At 32.5% G+C, this 14,694-nt stretch overlaps 2 protein-coding genes across 7 annotated transcripts; one reads left to right on the plus strand and one right to left on the minus strand.

Moving 5' to 3' along the window:
- Window positions 1-294: 294 nt before the first annotated feature.
- Window positions 295-7,420, minus strand: Asx (transcriptional regulator additional sex combs). Of its 3 annotated transcripts, XM_069124018.1 has the most exons (8): window positions 6,780-7,419; window positions 6,375-6,634; window positions 5,120-6,244; window positions 4,754-5,035; window positions 3,817-4,641; window positions 3,493-3,729; window positions 2,540-2,813; window positions 295-928 (listed from the first exon to the last, which is right to left on the minus strand). In XM_069124018.1, exons 1-8 carry the CDS (start codon window positions 7,033-7,035, stop codon window positions 891-893), a joined length of 3,297 nt encoding a protein of 1,098 aa, XP_068980119.1. In that variant the 5' UTR covers window positions 7,036-7,419; the 3' UTR covers window positions 295-890. The 3 variants fall into 3 exon arrangements, with proteins under 3 accessions (XP_068980119.1, XP_068980118.1, XP_068980120.1); XM_069124017.1 differs by lacking the exon at window positions 295-928 and having other exon boundaries at window positions 1,983-2,813; XM_069124019.1 differs by lacking the exons at window positions 295-928; window positions 2,540-2,813 and adding an exon at window positions 3,113-3,177 and having other exon boundaries at window positions 6,780-7,420.
- A 791-nt stretch (window positions 7,421-8,211) lies between these two features.
- Window positions 8,212-14,694, plus strand: LOC138185173 (retinoblastoma-like protein 1). 4 transcript variants are annotated; one of them, XM_069123910.1, is made up of 8 exons: window positions 8,212-8,487; window positions 8,997-9,528; window positions 9,592-9,888; window positions 10,587-10,688; window positions 10,882-10,979; window positions 11,089-11,469; window positions 11,546-12,931; window positions 13,011-14,694. In XM_069123910.1, the coding sequence occupies exons 1-8, from the start codon at window positions 8,350-8,352 to the stop codon at window positions 13,197-13,199; spliced, it is 3,123 nt and encodes a 1,040-aa protein (XP_068980011.1). In that variant the 5' UTR covers window positions 8,212-8,349; the 3' UTR covers window positions 13,200-14,694. The 4 variants fall into 4 exon arrangements, with proteins under 4 accessions (XP_068980011.1, XP_068980010.1, XP_068980013.1 ...); XM_069123909.1 differs by having other exon boundaries at window positions 8,213-8,487; window positions 11,086-11,469; XM_069123912.1 differs by lacking the exon at window positions 10,587-10,688 and having other exon boundaries at window positions 8,214-8,487.

The following is a 14,694-nucleotide window of genomic DNA, read 5'->3' on the forward strand; positions in this document are numbered from 1 at the left end:
TCGTTTGGAAACAAACAAAAGTTGAAACGTGAATAAATAAACCAAAAATATTAATGAAGAAAATCTAAAATATAGACAAAAGAGATTTAGACGTAAACGGTTTTTACTATCTTTACAATAAAATTTACCAAATCTTTTATGTTATCTTAAGACATCTATTTACATATTAATTGATGCAATATATGTTTATGCTTGTACATATGATACAGAAATAAGGTAATATATACATACGAGTAATACTGATCAATTACAAAGTTTACAATGAATTTATTTAAAAAAATGAAATTCGCGTTAAAAAATGAAATACAATATGGCGAAAATTCCAAGGAAAAATATCATCACAGCCGTTGATTCTATTAATTGCTAGAAATGTAAAATCGTGCAATTATAAAATATCAAAACATTTGTTTAAAACATTAAAATGATTCAAATATATATGAATAAGATATTCCATGCACGATAATAATGTGTTAAAGGATAATACAAATTTTTTAGTATCCGTGCCAAATTTGAATGCCAAAACTTATATCTTAGAAATAACAAAATCCTTTATCTTCATTATTATGTTGTAACTTCCGTGATGAACTTAAAAAGAAAAGATAAAAATAATCTCATGGTTTGAAAGAAATACTCTTTTATCTGACTTAATACTACTTTTTTAATTTCAGCATTCTTAAATATAGAATACCTTTGTACATACATGTTAAGTAGCTATTGCTGTTTCCGACAGGTAATGCGTTATCGTATAAAGTACGAATTCAGCGTACGTTGCATTGTGACGAAGTATACTTTGCAGATATTTGAAGATGGTTCTGGGTCTCGTAACCGCATCAGAAACTTAAAATTGCTCTGCTCCATCATACCGCTTAGGTGTTGTTTTCCCACAACGCTCACGATCGCCAAATCCGCACTTTAGTCATCACGTACACTGCGCATATTAAACGAATATGATTTTATTTACATTTGAGCGACAAATACACAATGGTTGTTCTATCGAATCGCAATAATACTACATACTCTTATCTATGATTTCAAAGAAACATATCAGTACGAAAATTTATCTTTATATACCTATATGATAAACACAATTTGTATGTTCGATCAAAGTCGATGACAGATACTTTTTTTAGCGAAACATGAATCATGTTATTGTACTTATACACAGACGCAACGATCGTAAAATATTTGACTACAATTGCATAAGAAAATAATATGATAGTAGCTCTTAATTTTTCGAAGATCTATTTCGTGGTAAAATAAGAATCATATTCCTCGTAAAGATTCAAAAACATATATAAAAACTTGGACATCTGTAAAATGCGAATTATGTACACAATGTAAAATGTTTGTTGTGGAACTATGGTTTTTACTTTTATGCGTTTTCTTGTTCCATACTTCGTTTCATGATATTTAATTTCATGTTAACGTGAAGCAAATAACATATCCGATATTTATTCTAGAAAATTGTTTACAACGAAGTAAGAGATAAAGCTAAAATATGTAAATTCTACCATTTATCTAATTAGATTTCATCACTGCAATAGATTAATAATATTAATCATCAATAGTCATCCTTAAACAACATTCCTGTACAAGATGTTCCATTATAGTAAGTGTCCCATGATGAATGAAAACTTTGTCCTTACACTTAAAAAACTATGTTAACAGAAATGAGTACGAGAGAGCATATAAGAATAAGTTTCTGACTTTCTTTAATAAAAGTTGAGATCAGCATGTACAGGAATATCTTCTAGGTAATAAGAATAAACTCAAAGTTCTACTAATAAATAAATAGTACAGACGTATGTTGAAAAATGTGATGCTTACTGGAAGACGGTATTAGAGTCTGACTATAAGAGATTTATTTTTTTTCACTCTCTTTGATGAGAATTACAAGAATACAGTTGTAATATTTCAATCATTCAAATCATCAATTACACATTATATACAATCACCAATTAAAGACATAAAAACCAATCAAATTATTTTACAAAAAATTATTTTATTAAAATTTTGGCAAAAACCATTCATTGTCATGAAACAAATAAAATAAAATATATTAAAATACAGGACAACATAAAGAGAAGATTTTACGCACAAGCAACCGCAAATTAATACTGAAAAAATAATCACAGAGAAAACAAAATTAAAGATTCAGAAATGTTTGCAACTGTATTCATTGATTCTCTCCGCTACATGAATTACCACTTACATTAAAGTGCTGAACAACAAATTCGGTTGCCCGTACGAGGTCTTCCAGCTTTATTTTCAAATTCATGCAATATATCATTTTTGATAAAGACTCCATCCAAAATAATATGTTTATTCGTAATTTGATACTCAGCACTCTGCACGGCCTCTTTTTAATTTATACAGAAACAATTGTTAAACAATGATTAACGTATCAGACAGGTAGCACAGATACGTTGAGGCCCGATGCAGTCATCGTGACAAAACGCGCCACACTGTCGACATATTACCATAGCACCTCGCATATTACATTCGCAGGGAGGTGGTGGATCTCCACCCATGATCATACCAGGTGCTCCGGGTTCGGCGCCACCGCCTCCTCTACCATCGGTGCCCCTTGCTTTCAACGTTACGGCCTGATGCGAACCTTCTCCTGCACTGGCTGGTCTACCACGTACTAGATGCACCCCGACTCCCATTCCCGCGATCTGAGGAGGTAGAGGTGGAGCAGAAGATGCTCTTGGTGCACTGTCTCCAACTCCTGTTCTCTGTACTAGTATATATTGACCTAATCCGCCTGTTGTAGTGGATCCTAATTGTGCTACGGTATTGCTTTCTGGAACCTAAAATGTTGTTTAACAATTAAAATTTTTAACAATTTTTTTTATTTTAAAGCAGTAATTTAAATTTATATCCTTCTCTCATAGGAGGTATAATTGCAATTGGTTGGTCACGAGTAAAAATATATGATGCCCAAGTATTTTTATTAATATATGTAATTTCTTTTATCCTTGTTCTGTCTATTTTCAAACAAGAATCGTTCTGTAAAATAGATCACTTTGATATTTCATTTTGGTTGTTGCTCATTTTAAAAATATCGCAATATTGTTTCTACTACTTTTAGAAACTCAAAACTAGTAAGTAGATTTATTTATTTAGGTACCTGTATGATACAGTGATCATCACAAACCACCCGCAAGATTAGCACTGTACACACAGAAAAATATGAAATAATATATGATGCAATCTTGAGTTTCTACTTTATGTATGAATATTCCAAACATAGATTGCAAGATTAAATAAACTTTTGAAACATTTAAATTATAACGATATCCCTAATATTTTTCTGTTCTATTTTATTTGTATTTATAAATAATATTTTGTATTTCCTTTCAATATACTTAGGACCTAAATAAAACTAAATTAGACAAACAATGCACCCTTGTTTTCAGAATAAAATAGGAAAAAATGTAACATGTAACATGCTACTATCATATAATTTCTACAAGAAGTATGTCATACCTCTGTGGAAGTAGCTTGACGTGCTGTTGCAAACACGTGTCTTAACATAACTGCTTGCGTTTTATTTTGAGCTTGTTTATTTTGTATCGTCTGTGATGGTTTCTGAGTTTTGACAGTCGTAATTGTACGGCCACCAGATTTATTCGTCGTAAACGCTCCATCACCTCTGGCAAGTAAACTAGGCGGAGGTTTCAAATGAGCCTTCAATTGATCTCTATTTGGCGAACTTTGTATGACCTACAATAACACAAATACATCTTATTTCACATAAAACAAAAATTAAATTCCAAACTCTTCTAACAAAAGTTGATTTGTTAAAATTACCGCTTGACATATTTGATAGCTGCGTTCTAAGTTAACTGCACCAGGAGGTTCTTTTGTAGTACTACGAGATCGACCTCCTCCTTGTTCTTTATTACTATTCCTGGAACCTCTTTGACTACCTTGATTATTAGAACGCGAAGATCTTGAGGACACAGCGACCGCCGTTCCAGGATATTGTTGTTGCTGTATGGTCGCTACAACTTGTCGTGGTTGCGTAGGAGCCGACGCTTGGTGTTGAATAACAATAGTATTTTGTGCACGATTTTGTGGTTGTACACCAATCGCGGCCGTTACAGTATTCGGAACTTGATTTTGAGTTACGGTGTTTCTAATATTCCGTGTGTTGCTATTTTGAGTATTTAATTGAACGACTTCTTCTTGCGTTCTCATTATATTCACTTGCGAGGTTGTATTCTGTTGATTCTGAATTTGAGCAGTAATTGGAGATGTGCTATTCAAAGTCGATGCAGCGTTTTGATCAGACTGAAAGTTTGTTTGTACAAATCTGATGGACTGCACTTGTGGAAAGGCAATAATAGGTGAGCTTTGAGACTGAAAATTCTTCATTATACAACTCGTTCCTGGTGTACCGATTGCGAGACCTTCTGACTGAAACGGAGTTCCCTGAACAACTGGTAGTTGAATACAGTTGACTGATTCTACATTAGAATCTGCATTAATAAATTGCTGTGGTGGGTTAGCTGAATCAGTCGAAGTGGGTGTCTCGTTGCATTCGTCCTGAGTGGTTACCGTAATGTTAGCGGCCACAGATCCATCAAGAGCTGCAGCTACTAGTGGCCATGGAACTTGAAGCTCTTCCTGAGTCTTCATAAAATAAAATTAACTTTTTTCAATACAAAGATACATTGTTGATGATTATACATTAAAAAAAAAAAGGAGATACGAGATTATTTGAAGTTTTTATCAGTACACTTACCCTGTTATTATTGTTAATATTATTAACTGTGGGGTCTACCGACCAACTACATTCTAACATTTCAGAACAAACGTAGTTATTTGCTTCTCGAAGAGCTTCATCTTCGTTTCCACTATTTACATCTTGCTGCTCTCTAGTAACTTCCGACTGCCCCGAGACCACTTGCGTTTCAGTTTCTTCGGCATTATTCGACCCCATTTCCATTCCATCAAGAATAGGGTATATTATTTCTTCAGAACATCCCGAAATCTCTTCGTACACTTCGCGCATTTCTCCCCTTACCTGAAAGAGGTGTATCATATTTGTTTTTTAACAGAACTTGATAATTTTATGTTGTAAATCTTTACAAACGGTATAAATTATCACCTCTAATTCGTGAATACGTTGCAACGTTTCACTGTCGATTTCCATTCCTTCAGGAATTTGCGATTCACCGTCCGTTGGATTCTCATGAGAAACCTGTGTTGCTTCAGTTTGATTGTTATTAATTAACGTAGAATCATCCATAACGATTTCGGTCGGTCTAACTTGCTCGTGCGATGGTGAAGTCTCGAGTATAGTTGTAGTCTCACAGTCAGACATTGGATAAATTTGTTCTTCCGACATTTGAGATATTTCCTGTTTCGAAATTTGCGGTACTTGATCTATGGAAGTTTGAGACGTACATTCTGTTGATAATTGGGACGATGTCTCCCTAGATGTATGAGGGATTTGTTCTGTTTGTTCACTGGATCTTGGTGAAGTATTCTCTTCAGGTAAGAGTATTCTATTTTCCTCGGATACTTCGAGGATGTGGTTCTCCATTGATTGAAGATTCTTTTCATCTTGAGGTAAATGAATTTCTTCGTCATAATTCGTCGTGTTTGAAATACTTTCTTGACAAACCTGAGTTACTACTTCATTCTCTTCAATTATATCTTGTTTTTCTGGAAGATCAATAATTTTCTCATCTTCCTCTAATTTATCCTGATGCATTTCAGTATCAGCTATCGTTTCTACAGAATTTATGTTTACAGATTCTATATGTTTTTCATCGATTAATGTATGCGTTGTTTCGTTATATTCTGCTGGTAATAATTCTTGCATTTCTGTTGTTTCGTTCAATTCGTCTGAATTATTTATACTAGTTTCAACTTTACAATTATCTTCTTCGACTTTATCTTCAGACATAATAGGACAGGGAGTATCTGATACAGGTGTATCTACATTAGATTCTAAACGAAGTCTTAAACTTGAACGCGTTACAGCTCCGCCAGATCTTGTTTCAGTAATACAGTGAAGACCAGATCTAAGTTTAGGTTCACGTTTCTCACCCCATATGGGTTCAAAATGTTTAACTTTCCATGGATCCAATTTATTCTTATCTCTCTCTGCCTCCATCTTCAATCTTTGTTGATTCTCTGGAGTAAACTCTCCTTCTGCCAAACGTTTACGCCATTCTAGGCAAGCTCGTGCAAAGAATTCATTATTTAATCCAGATGTAGCAGCATCCTGGTAGCAATAGATGAAATAAAAAGTTTTATAAAACAGATATAATTTTAAATATTTCAAAAAAATAAATAAGTAAGATAATAAAGCATTATAAGTTAAGTATTATTAATATACACATTGTTAAAATTACCTGTCTATCTACAGCTGGTAAAAGTTGTGCAAGTTTCCTTTGATATAAAGGTGGTAAACCTTGAAAGGTATGCCTATTTAAAAGAGCACGTAAACTTGTACTTGCTAAAATACTTGCTGGAGACTCAAGATCTACAAGACCAGCCTCTAGTTGTGCAGTTGCTGATAATCGTTTTGTTGATCGTCTACGTCCAGATTTTAAACTAAATCCTGGCAAGCTTGCTAGGACTTCTCTCATTGTGGCAGCAGGCTCTTCGGCTGCTATATTTGAATAACGTTATACTAACATATATAACAATAAACTAGTAAATCAATGTATATTGAAATTATTAAAATGTTATATCATTTTATTTATTTATTTATTTAAGCTTATGCAAACATAAATTAATAAATATATCTGACTTACTAGTATTAATATGTTGTACATTATTAACAGGAGAAGGAGGATCATTCGGTGGAGGTGGAGGTAGTGGTTTAACGACAATCCTTGGAAGAGTACGAGAATTGCCAGCTGCAATTGTAGTATTTTTTCTACGCCTCTTGGCTTGCTGACGTAGTGCATGTTTAATAACTTTTTTACTGTGCACCATACTAGAATAGCCAGAGCAACCTGGACTAGTTTCACACCCTTCACCTTTGGCAAGTTCTACATCTGTGTCCATGACAGTACCTATACTGTGAACATCGTTGATTGAAATGCCGGCTAATCGAACATGAACTCACAATAACACTGTGTTCGACCAAAAGCGGATTTTCCACGTTTTATTTCATATTGTAGGAAAAAATTAAAAAAAGCGATTACTCTGATTGGAGAGAAATAAACATTCTTTAGTAGTAGCGCCTTACTGACATTTCGATATAATCAAGGAAACTTGAACGATTTATACAGTATCGTTTAATCCGTGTCATTTAAAGATTTGTGCACGTAGAAAATTCGAATGAATTTACAAATTTCACAGCTTCTTAATCCATTGGCAAAATGCCACTCGGAAAAACTCGCAAAGTTCCGCTTCTATCGGCCATATTGTATTTACATATTTATACCATGAAAGCGCTATCGACATAGAGAGCGCTTCTTAGTTCCATCAGGTTTCATAAATATCTGTCTATACGTCGTCTATACTAAATTTAATAAATACCACACAATTTTTTCTGATGAATCATAAATTTAAACTTTGACAGATTTTGAAAACACAAATATAAGTACAAGCAATGTTATCATATGATACCTATATTTAACATGTATGGTTTAAAATAAACAAAAAGAAAAGATATTTTCAACGATGTAACATAAATAAGAATAACAGAAAGATGAATGTGCTAAAAGTACTTTTTCAAAGGTAATGCAAGTGTACAAATATTTACATATATATATATATTTCACTATAGAAGACCAATAAGAACACATCATTTTAAATTACAAAGAGTAAGATTTTGACTTTTGATTGGATAATACGTAGTATCTTAATAAAAATTTCGTGGATTCTATTAATAAATAATTCAACACATAAATGAATCTTAATCAATTTATTATTTATACGTATGATAACATTTATAAATAACAAACAATACGTTATACTCCTCTAAAATTAAAAAAATCTTGTCCGAAAATTTTACCGCCCATTTTGGTTTCATTGTTTCAAAGATTGTAAAAACTACCAATTCGTATTTAATGTTTAGGAATTTTTTAAACGGACATTTTCTCATTCTTCCTGTAATCCAAGATATATTGCATAAAATACATTATTTTGAAAATAAGTCAGTTGCGGAATATATTAAATTTTCGTGCAAAATCGACCTAAGGATTTTTTTCTTATAATTGCTATTCTACATTTCCCGCCAACATGGCAAATATGGCGGAGCTCGTGTCGTTTCCCGCCAAGCCCTCACGGAGCTCTCGTATGGCGCACCTCACTTATATATCAGTATAAATTAATCGTGTTTTTTTGTGGCTTTTCTCAAGTTTTTAGATAAAAATGGGGCAGTCAGACGATGTAGAAGACTCTACTTACAGTAGACATCAAGATTTGTGTCAGAAATTGAATATGGATGCGACTGCTGCATCTGAAGCTTGGAAATCTTATGAGACTATTCGACAAAATTATACTCTTGAGGTATTTTTTGAATTACTCATTATCTTAATCATTTCGCATTCTATTCATTGTTTCAGATTAATTAACGTAGTTTCTTCATCTTTGAACTATAAATCGAAAATATGTTTCTTTTACTGTTTATCTACAATATACAAATCGTTTAACTCCCCTGCTCAATGTTTAACGTTATTGAATTCGCGGTTTGTTTTACTCAACCGATTAAAGCGCACCAATTTAAAACAATAAGACTAAATGTTAGTTGCTTATTAAAGTATTTTTATTCAAACACAATAGTTAATTTATGGAAGAACCTGATGTAGAACTACCATAATTTGATCCTCTACTATTTAAAAATTGACACTGATTTTAAATATTATTGCATTCATCAATGTCTTACAACGTAATTTACTTTCATCTACTGTTATTTACAAAATTCTATATCAGATTTATGTGTATATTTTTTAAAAGTAATATGTATACATGTACCTGTGTAATCATACACGCATAGAAATTCCTGTCTGTTTTTTCAGGGTGATCAGTTACATTGGATAGGGTGTGCATTATATGTAGCTTGCCGTAAGTCATCTATACCTACTGTTGGGAAGACTGGTACTAATGTGGAAGGAAATTGTGTTTCATTGACACGTTTATTACAATTGTGTAATCTTCCTTTGATACAGTTTTTTACAAAAAGTAAATCTTGGGCTGACATGGCTAATATGTCGCAAGATTTTCGTTCAAAGATTGAGAAACTTGAAGGAAACTTTGCTGTGTCAATGGTTATATTCAAAAAGTATCAGCCAATCTTTACTGACATATTTAAAGATCCTGTAGACGATATTTCACGGCCACCAAGATCAAGGAGACACAAAGCAATGCCATGTACACCTGCAAGAGTATTTGAATTTTGTTGGACATTATTTATTTGTATAAAGGGAGCATTTCCAGATATCTCTGATGATTTAGTTAATTCTTACCATCTTCTCCTAGTGTGTTGCGATCTTATATATAGCAATGCTTTGTTGGCTAACAGAAAGGACCTATTAAATCCTAATTTTCCTGGTAAATATATGCTAGTTATGTATGCAAGAAGAAATAGATTTTTACTTATATATTTTTTGACAGGTTTACCATCAAATTTTAATGATGAAAATTATATTCCACCACAGACAGCAAATTGTATTGTTAGCTTATTATGTGAACGTCATGAAGCTATTGCTGTTGAAGCTAAAGTAATTAAGGAATATTATCTGAAAAATCATATTAATAAATTGTTCAATGAAAGAGTTCTGCGTGGTGATCAGACAAATTTCTCCGGTATTTTAGAAGCTTTATATTTTGATGGAAATAGCAAAGCTATCAACAGAGTGTATGAACAACATGTACTAAGTGTTGGAGACTTTGATGAAAGGATTTTCTTAGGTAATTTTTTTTTTTGTTGTTACTCTATATTAACCTTTTTTATAGCTTTTAAACTCGCTTACTACTAAGGAAACAATGCTTGTAAATAAAATAGTGCTCTTAACTGTATGCCTGTGTGCTTGTTGTTATACATTTTTGCTTTCATAAACATAGGTTGCTTGCAAATCATAAATTTGAGTAAGATATGGATCTTATTATTTATTTTATCCTAAATTAATTAATATAACTTATCATATATGTATGAAATTACAAATTCAGATAAAATGATATTCTATTATTTCTATTTTTGTTTAGAATGTTCATAAATAGCAAATTTTAGCAAGCGCAAGCGTGTTTTCTTATGAGTTGAAAAGAACAAGAAATGAAAGAGAATGAGAAGCAGATTCATTCAGTTGATTCTTTTAGTCACTAAATAATAGCTTATTACTTTGACTTATAAAATAATAAAATCAATATAGTTATCCTTTTATCACAACATGTAGATTTTTAATGAATCTGTGAAAATTTTCTGGGACATTACTGTAATTATTTGTATAAAACTAGTAAGGTTATTTTATAGATTTGCTTATGTTTTTTTGATTTGCATTTTTTAATAAAGGACAGATAATGAGCTAATAATCTTTATTTTGTCTTTTTGAATAATTTTCATTTCTTGCTGTTAATCAATTTGTGTCTGCTTTATCTTGATTGTGGTATAGCTGATTGGAGAAGAGTGAGATTAAATGGAATATCAAGTTTGGAAATTGTTGGAGGAGATATAACTTATCATGCTAAATTATCTAAACATATTTTCATGAAAGGTAGGTTTATAGTACATGGAAAGCTGCTATAAGAAAGTAATAAGCTTGGTTGTAAATAGCATAAGGCTCTGGCATGAATGCATATAAATTCTAAATTGTTTATAAGATAGTTGTATATAATTTATCCTAAAATACTGGAAAAATGAAATATTAATATGTTACAAATATTATACATAATTTTATTTCATTTCAGGTCATGATGCCAGTAATAACATTGGTTCACCTACACAGATGATGAATGTTGGTGATCTTCATGAACAGTTTCAAATGAAGAAAGAACAATATAGTGGAGTAAGTATTAAAATAATTATATATATGCATTTATCATTTTTGTAAACCTTGCAATTTTAAATAAATTTTTGTTGTAAAAAAATTTATGTATATTTAATGTTTATAGCAGATACAACACTTAGCTCCACCCACTCCATTAACTGGACGCAGTTACCTCAGACCAAAAGATATTACTAATGTGACACCAGTATCCACTGCAACGCAGAGTGTAATTCGACTCCAAGCTATGTTAGCAGGTCAAACATCACCGAGTGAAAATTTGTTGCAAATCTTAAATAGTTGCTCTCAAGACGTAAAGACGCTCGTCGAGACGAAAGTCAAAGAGCTCGGAGAACTATTTTGCGCCAACTACAACAAAAGTACAAACGCGAATGATACCACGTCAGATTTTGGAAAGATGAGACTTTATTTAGGTCAAACCCTTTTCTATAGACTTCTAGAAATGATTTTAAATGACGAGAAACGCAAGAAACCAAATTATGACGTTACGGTATGTTGATTAGTGATTTGAAATTTTAATAAACTAAATCAGTAGATGAATAATATCTTATCTTGGTATGTTGTAGAATCTTCTCACGAAAGAAATCTTTATTCAGTGCTTATTTGCCTGTTGCTTAGAGATAGTCATTTACTCGTATAAAAGCAACGACAAAATCTTCCCTTGGATTTTGAACGCCTTGAGTTTAGATGCCTACTATTTCTATAAAGTGATAGAAATTATAGTTAGAGCGGAAAATCAATTATCACGCGATGTTGTAAAGCATTTGAATCAAATAGAGGAAAAGATATTAGAATCGCTTGCATGGCAAAGTGATAGTCCTTTGTGGGGTGCCATTCAATCCACGCCTGAAGGTGTACCAAGCTGCGAAGAAGTTTCTTTACCAGGCATGTTGGAAACTGTTGACCCAAATATTCCAGGACAACCCGTATTGAGAAGAATCGCTTTGGACCGTGGTACTCATCACGATGTTCAACAAAGCCCTATTTCCTCTGCTTCAGAAAGATTTCAGTCTCCTGTTGCGGCATCTGGTGTAGCTAAGAAACGTCTATTTCCTGACACTAGAATCGGTGGACAAAGCGTCTTACGAGTGACAGGTCAAAGTGTTTTACCATCAAAAGTTTTGACCATTGATGGCAATTCAAGAATACTTCTCTTACCTGAACAAATTACAGTTCCAAGATCATCTAGTGTACAATCTACAGGTACTCCGATGCAAACTGTAGCAGTTAACAGAGAGCCAGCAAAACCAAAACGAACCGGTTCTGTCGCACTATTTTTCAGGAAATTCTATAATCTAGCTAGTGTACGCATGTTAGATTTATGCGGTTCGTTAGAAATAATGGACATCGATTTAAAGAAGAAGATATGGACAATCTTTGAGTACTCTATTAAGGAACGAACAGAATTAATGAAGGACCGTCACTTAGATCAAATTTTAATGTGTGCAATTTACGTCATATGCAAGTTGGCAAAGATGGAGAAGAATTCGTTCACTGAGATCATGCGATGTTACCGATTACAACCACAAGCAGAATCTCACATATATAGATCAGTACTTATAGCTAAAACACCGTCCGGCGAACTACAGAAGAATAATGAAGAGATCGGGCAGAAAGATGTATCCGACAAAGAAACCAATGCGGCACCTCCTACACCTACAAACATGGCTGGGACTTCGCAGAACTTCGGAGAAGAAACACGTGGGGATTTAATTAAATTTTACAATACAGTATACGTACCACAGGTGAAAGAAGTGGCGAACAAGTTGGGACTAGCACGCGGAAGCGTAATGAATCTATCATTAAGTCCACTACCGAAAGGGAAACCTCCCGCGAGTTCACCGGTGAGACGTGTCACCAGTAGTATTATGACACGTACATTAGATCCGAAAGCTATTTCTGCTTCTCCAGCACCACAACTTAGTTATTGCTTTAGTCGTAGTCCTGCTAAGGTAAATTAAAATCACATATTTCTTATGTAAAATTTTATTGTTAAATCATGTATTATACGTATTTTGTTCTTATTTATAGGATTTGGAGGCTATTAATAAAATGATGATTTCTGTCGACCCGAAAAGATCTGTGGGCAAGCGACTTTTAACGGATGAAACTGACGTGGAGATGTCAGATGGAGGACCATCTCCGATCAAAAAAACAACTACATTTGTTGCGCGTAAATTGGAAAACATAATTGGCGAACGACGTACGCAAAATCAATAAGAGAATTTAATTGAACGTTAAAATAACTTATTGAAAATATGGGTAATGAAAGGAAAACTATTTTTTTGAGACGTCTTCGTTCTCATTGAATAAAAAATAATTAATTAAAAAATCAAACAAATAGGAACAATCATTTTGAAGTCGAATTTTTGTTTCTTGGCTGTGTAGCTTAAAATAAATGAAATGTTCGCTCGAAATGTTCTCAGGTATGATCATGTTAGAAACAGAGAAAAAGGCCGTGTAATAACTGATCGTACGTAGGAATAGTATAATGTTATATTAGGTAAAGCCAGAATTTTATTTCCAGTGCGCTTTTTTAATTATTTCAATGAATTTAATTGAAAGAAAGTTATTTTAGGCATTGTTTCAAAGGCAATAATTCCGGGATGTAAGAAAGTTAATTTGGGCATTTTCTTAGCACTTCTTCCTTAGATGTAGTTTAATTTTAAATATTATATTTTCGTTGTGTAAGTATTCTATATCACATGTTAATAGAGAAGATACGAAAAACATAATGTATATTACGTGTCTATCAATTGATGATTATGAATGAATCGTTCGATTTTCGTGTTATACTGGAAATGATTCTGACTTTTATTGATATCGCTGATCAGTGATATTTTAATCAAGCTATGTACTATCTTTACAATTATATATATTAACTTATATATAATATATGATGAATTTGTAAGAGTTACGGTCATAGACGTTAAAGAAATTTTATTTTACCAGTAGATTTAAACATGCTATGAAGGCAGTCGAGTGTTCGAAGCATGCAAATACGATCTGGGTGATATTTAATTAAATGTACGATCATTTGATGTATACATATATATATTGTTTGATCTTTCGATTATAATAAGTTATTCGCGTGTCTCGGAGATTCGTTTGTTTCGTGAACTGAGACTTTTTCAATTTCCGATCACACCTAACTAGGTGCGTAATGTTAGGATGTAAGCGTTCTTTTTTCTTTTTCTTTTTCTTTTTTCAAATTTTACATTTGATCTCATTAAATTTGTCTTTTTATTGTCAAACAATACATATTAAATTACAGATAATATTATTATTAAGATTAGATCGATATTTAAATGACTTAGGGTTTAAAGGAAAGCTCTCATTTGTCCAAGAAATTTTGCATAAATGCGGAACAAAAAAAAATTTTGTAAAAAATTTGTAAGTAAAAAACGAGTCGATTATCTCGAAGAGAAGTCGTAACGCGATTGTAATAACAATATTTTCAGTATCGTTATTACGTATGACAGTTTACAGCACAAATAGTGTACTTGAAAAGTTTTCGAACTAGAATATAGTTCGGTGAGGAAGAGATCTTGCTTCTCATACACATACGGCAGTTCCTCCAATGACTTCTTTTAGATAAAAAAGAAATTGTAAAGAGTTTTATTGGCATATAATAATTATTAAATAGTTTATGTGTACATAGTATTGTAATTCGAAAGTAAATTAGAAAAATAAAAGGCGAAAATTTTATATGTTA

Source organism: Bombus flavifrons, chromosome 11 (genome assembly GCF_040668555.2).
Source record: "Bombus flavifrons isolate JBK064 chromosome 11, iyBomFlav1_principal, whole genome shotgun sequence".
In the NCBI taxonomy this organism is placed as follows: Eukaryota; Metazoa; Arthropoda; class Insecta; order Hymenoptera; family Apidae; genus Bombus; species Bombus flavifrons.